The sequence below is a fragment of the Impatiens glandulifera genome, chromosome 5 (assembly GCF_907164915.1).
Source record: "Impatiens glandulifera chromosome 5, dImpGla2.1, whole genome shotgun sequence".
In the NCBI taxonomy this organism is placed as follows: Eukaryota; Viridiplantae; Streptophyta; class Magnoliopsida; order Ericales; family Balsaminaceae; genus Impatiens; species Impatiens glandulifera.
In genome coordinates this window covers 9,333,795-9,345,438 of record NC_061866.1, presented here as the reverse complement: position 1 = coordinate 9,345,438, position 11,644 = coordinate 9,333,795, and the positions used below count along the sequence as shown (strand labels likewise).

Here is an 11,644-nt window from a genome sequence, read left to right as displayed (position 1 = left end):
ATCCATTCCGATCATGTTTGATCAAAATCAAATTTTCAAAATAATTGTTTGAGTTCTTAAATTAGTTCAAACAAAGAGTCAGTGTTCTTGTTTTGACATCAATCAAGTATATGGAGTATAAGAAAGCTATTGGCTAGCTCCTTACACTTAAAAACAACTTTAAAACAAAAAATTTGATTTTTTTCTACAAATTGTTTTGAACAAATTGATCATCACCCATGTCGATTGATACTTTGGGTGATGTTCTAAATGTTCTTGAGAGCTTTGTGAAACTACGCAGGCCCTTGGATAAAAGAATCCAAGCCTCCATCAAAATTGCAAAGCCTTCAATTTTGATGTTCTTGAGGACCAATAGGTCCGACCGAGAACCGAGAGATCCAACTAAGGATCTTCGGTTCGGACCGAGAAACTTAACCTAGGACCAACATGTCCGGCCGAGGCTTGTTAGCCAAGACAGAGAGGTCCGGCCGATGTTATTCAACTAAGACCGAGAGATCCGACCGATGATTTTTACATCTGACTTAGAGGTCAAACCTAGGACCGAGAACTCCCGAACCTAGGACCGATGACTTCCACCTAGGATCGAGAGGTCAAACCTAGGACCGAGGAATCTCGACCTCGACCGAGAATTCCCAAACCTAATACCAATAAAAGTTAGTCCAAGGCTAACCCAAGACCAATGATTTTTACACTCCGACCGACAATCTCAGCCAAGGATCGAGAGTCCTTAGCACCTCGACCGATGCTTCTTAGCCCGGACCGATGGGTCCGAACGAGTTTCCCAAACCCCGACCGATAAAAACGAACCCTAGGCCTATGACACCGATCTTAAGGCGCCTATTTGATTCCCATTTTCAAAATCCAATTTTGTTTTTTTTTTTTGTAATTTTGGAACATCAAACCATTTTCTAAAAATCTTAAAAATTATAATAAAAAATTTAAAATATTTTTGGGATGTTTTCACAAAAAATATTTTGATAAAGGCTCATTTGAGATTTATTTTTAAACCCTAATGTCTTTAAAATGATTGGTGTTTTTCAAGTACTTTCCTCCATGAATAATTGTCTTTACAATTATTTAAAAATTTATTAAAATAATGTTTTGTTTTAAAAAGATTCTTGACACCAAATTGATGTTAAAATTTTCGAACTTTAAATTTTCCACGGAAATCGACAAAAGATTTTTTGATTATATTATGTTTATTTGTTAGTCATGCAAAATTTTTAAGTTTATGTTTTAATTGTCCTGTAAGTATTTCGTGTGAGTTTGGTAACAATGCAAATATTTGTATTTTTTTTATTGTTATGTTTAAACCACTATAGTTTGTATAATTAATTGAAGTGACATTGTAAAAAAAAAAAAAATAGTACTATTAAGATTAAGATGTATCTAAACGAAACTAAGCTAAATCAAACCAAGACACAATTAACCTAGGCAGAGGCGTGGCGGCCGTTCCTAGAGCCAGACTATTCGCCAAGTCAAGACAACTCAACCGAAATATACAGAATTCATTCATTCTTAAATACTTTTGCTTCTCTGTTTTTTATTTTTTCACCCCCAAATTATTCCTTTCTCTCTCTCTAGAAATTAATTAACGTTGGTAAACTGCTATGGATATTATCGTCTCAACTAAGAGGCAAAAACAGACAGACAAACCGTACAAAGGAATAAGGATGAGAAAGTGGGGTAAGTGGGTAGCCGAGGTTCGAGAACCCAACAAACGTTCAAGAATTTGGCTCGGTTCTTATTCTTCACCCCTTGCCGCCGCGCGTGCTTACGACACCGCCATGTTCTACCTGAGAGGTCCGACCGCCCGTCTTAATTTCCCCGAATACCTCATCGGACAAGAACAACTCTTGGATATCTCAACCGCTGCTATTAGGAAAAGAGCTACCGAAGTCGGCGCCCGTGTCGACGCTATTGAAACCTCCCGCCGCCCCCCTCTCCAACGCAGCAACGTTTCCGATATTAAACCTGATTTGAATGAGTACCCTGAACCGGAAGATGAATCCGGTAGTAGTAGTTAAGAGAATTTTTAATTAGTTGTAATCGTAATGAATTAAGCTACAACCTTTTATTTGGGTAATTTAATTAACACTTGTTTTTATATGAATGGTCGGAATCGGAAGAGACTGTTTGATTGCTGAAATTTCCCGGAGATATGGTGGCCGGAATCTGCTCTCTCTCACACACACGCACACAAAGAGGAATAGTGGGATTGACGTCACGCTTACAATTGGAGCTTGTTTGATTTTATTTTATTTTTGGGTTGTATAAAATCTTAATTTTACTTAATTTTGTTCACATATTAAAGTAATAGTAAATAAGGGTATTTTGATATTGGGTTTTAGAGTAAAATTTTAAAAAAATATGGTTTTTTTCTAATAGGACTTGCATACGTCTTATCTCTGTTTTTTTAGGGTTTAATCGGGCTTTTATTTAAAAAAAAAAAATAGATTTTGGGTGTTTATTGAGTAATGCATTCTCCTTTTTCAATGAAAAATTAATTTTAAATAAAAGATAATTTTTGTATTTACAAGATATTTTTTGAGATAAAAATTTAAGAGAATTATGAAAAAGGTAACTCTTGGAATCTGATTATTTTAATTGAAAAATAATAAAAATTAATTTTTTTCAGTCAATTAATGATTATTTTCGTATCTTTCACTTCAAAATATATATATAAAAAAAAAAGAATATTTTTTTGAATTAATATTCAAAACACGTTATATTTCTTTTTTGTTTCTCATTCTTGTTTAGGATTAATAAAATGTAATTTTAGTATGAAAATAGTGATTAAAATAGATGTAATGATATTAGGTTTTAGATTAAAAAAAAATGTTTTTGAAGGTAAAAAAAAGAGGTTTCGATCATACCGTACGTTTTAGGTGGGGGAGATGAAAGGTACGGCGAAGATTGGTCGGTAGTGGGAGTGAGTGGTGGAGATGGGCGGGCGGCGTGCGTTTTTCTTGGATCTAATGAAACTTTGGCTGCGATACTTTAAATAGGTTTGATTATTTGTTTTGTACTTTTATTGTATAATTATTTAAAGTTTTTATTTTCTGTTTTGTTGTCTCGTGGTCCATACATAATATTAGTTTTTAGAGAATTAATTCACTGGATTAACTAAGAATTAAATTTGTTTGTACCGAGATTTGGAATATAAAAACTTTATCTAATATATATATATATATATATATATATATATATATATATAATATAACAATGGTACCTATTTGATATTGTGGTTATCCAATGATCGTGGTTGGAATGAAGAGTGAAAAAGATTCTTCGAATTCGGGAAAGAGAGTATGCGAAACTCAAATCCAATACTCAAAATATTAATATATATATATATATATTATATATATATATATATAATAAAATTTAAAATAATTTTTAAAATTTTATTATTAATTTTTTTTAGTTAAGGAGAACTAGTTTAATATAACATGGCATACGCTTTTCGTGTTATTATCATCATTATAAATTTATAATAAATATATTATTTATGTTACTCATATCCTTCTTCCATATTTTAATTTATCTTCCCCCATAATTCTTAATCTTTATTTTTTAGTAACAAAATGTTTTATTTCACTATTCTCTATATCATTCTTCATCTCAGCAATTTTTTTTTTTTTATCCTTTATGGGTTTTTTTAACTCCAATATGTAATAAAAATAAATATTTTATATATAATAACTTTTACAATATAATTATGCAATACAAGTAAATAATATTTTTATTTATGTTTTTAACATTAATAGAAGTAAAAAATAATAAATATAAATTCATAACATATACCCGTCGAGGATAGGTATCCGACGAATCGAAGATTTGATACAAATAGAGATATCTACCGAGTTTAGGATAATAAAAATTAAATTTTAAGATGGATCGAATTTCAATGTTCACGGAGAAGATACCTTTTGTCATCCCTAAACATATAATTTTTTTTTTAAGAAAAATGAACATGTACAACTTTGAAAGTCTTTAATAAGTACTAGAAGTCTATTTTTAAATTAATATTCTTTTTACAACTTTTGGTCTTTTTTTCATTAGTCATGGTCGGTTATTTTTTTTTATAAATTTAATCTTAATCAAATATTATTTTATTTACTTTCAAATAAATTATATAATTCAATTTATCAATTTAATATATTAAATACATTTTATAAAAAGAATATTTTATCATTATATATTCATACATTTTAAATATTTTAAAATATAATCACATTTACTTAAAATCTCAAATTTTTAAATAATCATATGCCAACAAGCTCCAACCTATTACTCTTATTTTCTTTTTCCTATAAGAAGTTAGGATGACAATATCTTAATTCTTAAGGTATTATTAGTGAAAATTGAACTCTACTTTTTATCTTGTAAATAAGTTTTTCAAATCTCTTTTTGTCGCTTGAGTTCAATGTTTTTTCTAAAGTTATTTTGACTTTTTAAAATTGTAATTCCATTTGATATGACTGAAAATCCATCAATTTCTTACATTTTGTGCATGTATTAGAATTGTGGCAAACCACTCTTTTAAAAATAAAAAAGTATACAGATATTGGGTTAAAAACCTAAATTGACAATCCACTAAAACAAAAATAGTTGGACAAATTTTCAACACAAGCATAGAAAGGTTAAGGACTATTTATGTAACTCATTTGTTTATTTAAATAATCACCACTCTCATAATTTTTTATAATCAAATCAATTAAAATAGTAATATTATATAACATATGACTTCAATCATAATTCACTGAGCATTCAAATATTTTACAGTATTTTTCACATATGATTTATTTGCATAATTAATCACATCATTAATTATATTGAATCTCTCCCTACTACAAGGTAACTTTCATTATGTACTAACATTAGTGTAACTCAAATAAATACATGTCATTATTTTTGTTACAAAAGTATTTCCTTTATTTATTTAAAAATTAAAGATTTTAACTAAAATACAATAACCACTAAAAAACTAGTATCAATTCAATATATGCTAGTACTAATTAACAATTCCAACCACTACAACTTCTCGTCACAACTTTTATCGAACTTAAATATATATCCCTCAAATGTTGTCGGTGTTGGTCAAATTTAGTAAATTATAAAAAAAAATCATCGTCATTCGTTATTAACATTAATGCACAATATACATATTTTGTTTTTATCAAGTTTTCATTTAATTATTTTATTTCTTCTTTATAAATCTTGTTGGTAGTGTTTATTCTATGTTTTTTGGACTTTATATATATTTGTTATTCCAATACAGATATGGGATGTTGCGTATAATCACATCAAAATATATTTTCCTATTTCTATAAAAAGAATTCCAGTCTAGCATTCACCGTCCTTGACTATGATCGATCTGATATTCAAATCCATAACCACATTTATAATAGTATTAATTAAAAAAATCAATTCATATAATAACAAATAATAGTAAAAAGGAGAATGACATAACCCATTAATGGAGAGGTTTCTAAGGAAAAAAATGGATTTTAAATCCCAAGTAAAAAGAAGTATGACCTAAAATTTATTTTTTGTAAAGGAGAAATTAATTTATAAATTATCCCTCTTTTAGCCTAACGGTAATAATAGGTGGAGTTCGAGCGCGGCAAGTTTTGCGTATGGTTAAATGGTTAAGTGTGTTTGTGAGCTACATATATACTTAATTTGTTGTCCCATTTATCCCCTTTGAGCTTAGCGGCAATAAGAGTGGATACTAACCCTAAGTTCCTGGGTTCGAGCCCGTCAGACAGCAAGTTTTGTGCCTGGTTAAATGGTTAAGTGTGTTTGCGGGCTACATACTTAATCCGTTGTCCCATTTTTAATTCTCAAAAAAATAATTTATAAATTCATTTTTACAAATTTTATAAAAAAAAATAATAACATATTTATACAATGCAAATTATAACTTATATCACAATTTATCCTAAGTTAAGATTTTGGATTGCCCTAAATCTTATTTATTTTCAATTAAATACATTAATTATGGTTTATTGTATAAATTGTTGAAGGTTTGTACAAAACAAATACAGAAATAATAGATTTCGGCCTATGTGAAAATAGGGTTGTGATTTAATCATTCTTTGGGCCGAAAGGGTAGAGTTGGATATTGGGCTTTAATAAAGTATTGGGCTGAGAAATATATTAGAAAAATATATTTTTAAATGAGGAGCGATATATAAGGGAATAACGTGACATCAACTTATTGGTTGAAAAAAAATAAATAGTGTTAGGAAAAAGAGAAGATATAATTTTTTTTTTTTATTAAATTAGATTGTGCCACATCATTCTCTCCCTCCCTCGAATTTTCTTCACAAATTATTTCTCATTTTCAAATATGGTAAGTTAAACCAGCACTTTGATGGATTTAACCTTTTTGAGAAAACCATATAGTTTCCTTGAAAATCATTTCCAAACAAGGTATGGGTTGACAAATTTGAATTAAATCCAGATTGACAATTTACTATGCCAGACCAGTATATAATGGCCCATTTTGTTTGGACCCAAAACTCCTCTGGTTATGAATATGCCAATTATTGATTAAATTAAGGCCTGTGTGGATCTTTCTATCCCATTACTACCAAATTGAGATCCTCTTTTACCAACACTATGCCCTTTTATAAGGAAAATGTTGATTAAAAATAAATAAAAAATTATTTACATTCTTACCCTACCCTGTGAGAGGGCACTATGACCATATTGGTAACAGATGATCTGATTTGATTTTTATTACTCTATTTCTTCAAATTTTCATTTCAGTTAATTTATGATTGGGGAAATTTATTTATTGAAAATACAACATAAAACGTTATTGGCGTAATTTATAAAAAAACGAAAGAGACGGTATATTAGTAATAAAAATGTCTCTAGAATAATGAATATGAGAATGTAAGTTCATTTTCCGTTTTGATTCGTCCCGTAATCATTCGTCCCGTAATCATTCCTAATATGTAATGACTACAAAGTTATTAAAATTCAAATAACATGCACATATAAAGACATTTGCAAGAGAAATGTCTATCATTGTGTCCATAAATAGGGCACACAAAATTTGGGTTGGGATAATTAATCATCAAAATTCAATCTGATATTAACCACATGACTAATTCTATAAAAAAAAAAATTAACTAAAAGAAATGATTGGTCGTCAAAACAAAATCTAAAGTTTCTAGAGAATTCAAAATGGCAAAAATAGTCTGAAGAATTTAATATTGTTATCTATTTTTTTTAATGATTGTTTTGTTGCTCTCCTTATTCCTTTTTCTGTAGTAGGCAATAGTAGATCCTTCCACTCTTGTTTTTATAAGGATAAATTATTTTATAAATCAACCATTAATTATTACAAATAAGGACCACGACAAATTAGATATGTTAGACAAAATAATTCTAAGAAAATTACAATAGTTTGCGATCCAATAAACCGAAGATTTAGTTTCACGATAACAAAATTGAATATTGAATTCGGGGTTGAGCATTGTGTCTTTGAGAATCGAAAAAATATCATATTCTTTCTCCCCACAGCTTGAAGGCTCATATTTGCACTATGTCTAGGTACAAATAATACCATAACATGCATACTAATCTCCAAATTTGTTCATATATGTTTTATTAATTAATTAATAAAAATAATACTAAAGGTTTTTGGATTAATAAGGAAATGTGATTGTGGGACAGAAGGAAAAGGACAAAATGGAATATATTGTTCAAGCATGCTATTGCATTGTGATGTTAGGAAAGGGGTTGATCAATTAATGTTAGAAAAAAAAAGCATGGCACAAGAAAACTCAAAATAAAACTTTACCCTGAATTCTAACACAAAAATTTGGTACAAGTCTCCTCTCATCATAAATTTAAAACATAATTATAACTCAAAATATAGCCCATGTAAATATGAAGCTTTTTAGATTCAAGAGCTCTACTTCCAAGATAATGTTATAACGATGGATATATGTATGCGCTACTTCCTACGTGATTTCCAAAAAAAATATTTTTTTTATTGTAAAAATGCCACATTACCTTCTAATTTCTTAATTTTTTTAATTAATTCACTATTTTTTTTATCTAATTATTAAAAAATAACGAACCTTTATCTATTCTCTTTATTTTTTAAACACACCCAACTTTTTTTCAAGACCCCTCCAACTCGGATTCTTGGATCTGTCTTTAGTAGTCCTTAGTAATCTATAAAATATAACCTCACACATGCTAGTATATGAATAAGCATATTGACACAAAAATGATTTATTATGAAAATTAACATTAAAATTTGGATGTAAGTAAATATGGATGATAATATTCACATCATCTTGTGACTATAGGTATCTTGTGACTAGTTGATAGTGGAGTATTGTCACTCTTTTCAAAAAAAAATGGTGGGTGGCATTTCATAGTGGAAGTGATAAAGTTCATCTTGCATGAGATGAAAAGTAGAATTTGGACTTTGAGTTTGAGAAGAGTCAAGATTTAACTCTTCCTCAGTTTGTGCTTCGACACACCAGTCTAGGCTAAAAAGAAACACTATAACCTTTCAAATCCAAACCTACTTTGATATATTTGGATAAGCACGCGAAAACTTGATCGACATTCGACAACATCATTTAAGTTTGAGACCTCAAAATAAATATAGGCTTAATTGCTAATTTAGGGTTTGAATTTGAATTGTTTTTTATTAGATGAGGGTCGAACTTTTCACAATTTTAATCAGGTTTTTCTAAATAGATAAAACGTCATTCTTCTATTTTAACGTATCATTTTCGTTTAATTAATTAATTTGTCACGTTGTAAATATTTACCAGACGTCAATGCTGGCCCAGTCGAGGCTCGTCCATGCCCAATCCCAATGGAAAAACCTGAGATTTAGACCTAGCTCTAGTTTCCACTCGTCTTCCCCAGTCCCTGAAAGCCCTTCCGGTGGCCTAGCCCTCTTTCAAAACTCGAGTCTTAAGTGACTTGAATCGTTGACGAACGAAATCCCCAGTCGATTACTGACTTTCTCCTACCCTAACAAACAGGATTTTTTCTTTTCTGCTGCCGATCGAGGAAAGGCTTAGAATCAATGCTTTTACCGGTAATGTCGAATAAAAAGAACGTATTGTGCCTTCTCCGGGGGCCCAGTCATTCTTAGCGTCTTCAATTCTTGATAATGATAATGAAATGCTTGCCTTTCTAATAAGATGTGATCTGTTTAGGGCTAGCTGAACTAAGCCTCATCTGAGGAGTACCTTTTGCAAATCAAGTATTATTTTGAGATATATATATATATATAAATATATTTTAAATTGTTAAGAGTAGGTTTGGTAACTCAAACAATGTGTGATTTATTTTATTTTTTTTTTGAGAAAATTCGTATAGAGATATATTTGATATTTAATTTTTATAAAAAAATTATGATGTGTGAGAAAAGATCGAAAAGAGCGAAAATTATTTTACCAATGTGGTAATTAATTAATAAAATTGAAAATTTGAAAATAAAAAGACTTGTTCTTTCATTTGAGAGTTATTTAGAAAGAAATCTCTAATGACTAAAATTATGATAATTCAAACTTCAAATTATACAATTTAAAGTTCAAACTTTTTCGATGAAAACTATTCAAATTCGAGCCTCAAATAACAATTATGTCTTAAATATATTAAAAGATTAGTGTTGACGAATTTCATGCTTTGAACCCGACAATTAATCTGCCTAATTAGATATAGTCTAATTTACCAAATTATGAAGAGAAGAGAGGAAAGAATATAAAAGTAAAACAGAAAATTCAAGAAGATCAAAAGTAAAAAAGAAAGGAAAATAAAAGATGCATTGAAAATGAAAGGAGGTGGGAGATCTTTCAGTGCCATCAACTCCACCTAAGAGTTGGACTGTCATCCATTTAACTTTTTCTTCACAAATGCGCCCGCTTTCCATTGAATCAAATCATAACCAATGTTTTTATTTTTATTTTTTATATATAATTAAATTTACCAACCAATATTCTTTTTAACCATTAAATCATTCAATTTATTAATCAAAATACTAAAATATCTTAATTTAATTTTATAAAATTTAAATATAAAAAAACATGATAGTAATTCTCTCAATTAAAAACCTAAATAACATACTTTTTCAACAAATTATAAGAGTTTTGATAAAAAAAAAAAAAACCAACATCAAACAAACTTAAGAGATCATGGGAAAAGGGATTTTAAAGTCATCAACTAATTATGCATAAAGATGCTCATCTACCTCTAGAGGGAAATAAATTCCAATCTCATTAATGATGACTTATTAGGTAAGTAGATTTTACAATCTTCTATAGGAACAATAATAGGGATCAATAATGAACTTATCTAATAGATAATTAATTTAATTAGTATAATATATGTAGATTGGTTTCATAAAGAAGATAGAACTTCCAAGAATTAATGTATAAATAAACAACCTTAATTAATAGAATAATTTTAAGGTTGTTTAAATTCTTCTATTCTTTGAGTAGTTTGAGAGCATTTTTAGTTCATACCATTATTTTAGGAGTGAGTATTTAAGTACTTATTTTTAAGTGGGTTTTGGGATTGGTTAAATTTATATACATAATCTTGTTGTTTGAGTCAAATTTGCAAATTATCAACATATGTTAACTAGTAGAAATTTGTTGCTCAAAATATTTGTCTTATGCCACATATTGATGCTAATTATTTTTTATCATTGGATCTTAACTATCATAAATGAAGAAAACACAAGATATATTAATTGGACTATATGAGTAATAGGAATCGAGACGATGCTTGAAAAACTATTGTTACTATGTTAATATTATCTTTTACAATAGAGTATATTTTAAACATAATTTTTTATTTTTTTATGCAATATAAAAAAAAATTACTTAGTTGACGCAAAACAATATGTGAAGTCATATATAATGAATTGTTTCGGAAATCTACATAGGTTGTGAAGACAAATATAATTAATTAATTCAAAACATTTACAAAATCGACGAAGTAAAAGAATATATGTTTTTTTGGAATCGGTCCAATTTTGAACCAATTTTGCCTATGTTGATCGGTCAAAGACTTCGTTGTTTTATTATACGACTTTAATTATTATGCGAGGTAAATAGTATCTATAATTCTCGTAAATCTACTTCGGTAATGAATTAAAGAGTATCTAAAGTACTGTTACTTCAGATAATATCTGAATTAAAAATCTAAAATTCACATAGTGATTTAATCATCTATTTTACAGTTTGTAACATTATATAAATTTCAGCCACATGATAAATTGGTAAAGAGATAATTAAAAGGGTATTGTTGTATTTTACACTATTAAATAATGTGATGTTACATAGCTATCATTATGACTATATTCAAATATACTCCCCAGGAAAATTCCCCACTTAATCTTTTATAAGTTGAATTGTTATTTGAGCTAATTAAAAGTTTAAGAGGCATTCTATACAATTAAGTGAGTTAATTATTAGACATTTTACATTTGGATTGATGTTTCAATTTTTGATCTTTTCTATTAACTCATTATAAACCATTTAATGACTTATAATGAACACATAAATGTGAATTATTAAAAAAAACTATTGCAATACAGCATTAATAATTTTTTCAAGGATAAAATATTTCATTATATCGTATTTTT

At 28.4% G+C, this 11,644-nt stretch overlaps 1 protein-coding gene across 1 annotated transcript; it reads left to right on the top strand.

Annotated features, from left to right (window-relative positions):
* The first annotated feature begins 1,566 nt into the window (after window positions 1-1,566).
* Window positions 1,567-2,340, top strand: LOC124940059 (ethylene-responsive transcription factor RAP2-1-like). The gene is made up of 2 exons (XM_047480537.1): window positions 1,567-2,013; window positions 2,130-2,340. The coding sequence occupies exons 1-2, from the start codon at window positions 1,611-1,613 to the stop codon at window positions 2,138-2,140; spliced, it is 414 nt and encodes a 137-aa protein (XP_047336493.1). The 5' UTR covers window positions 1,567-1,610; the 3' UTR covers window positions 2,141-2,340.
* Window positions 2,341-11,644: the final 9,304 nt, after the last annotated feature.

Bases quoted from the DNA above. Each gene is read 5' to 3' on its own strand.
- LOC124940059 (XM_047480537.1), top strand. From the start codon at position 1,611: ATGGATATTATCGTCTCAACTAAGAGGCAAAAACAGACAGACAAACCG.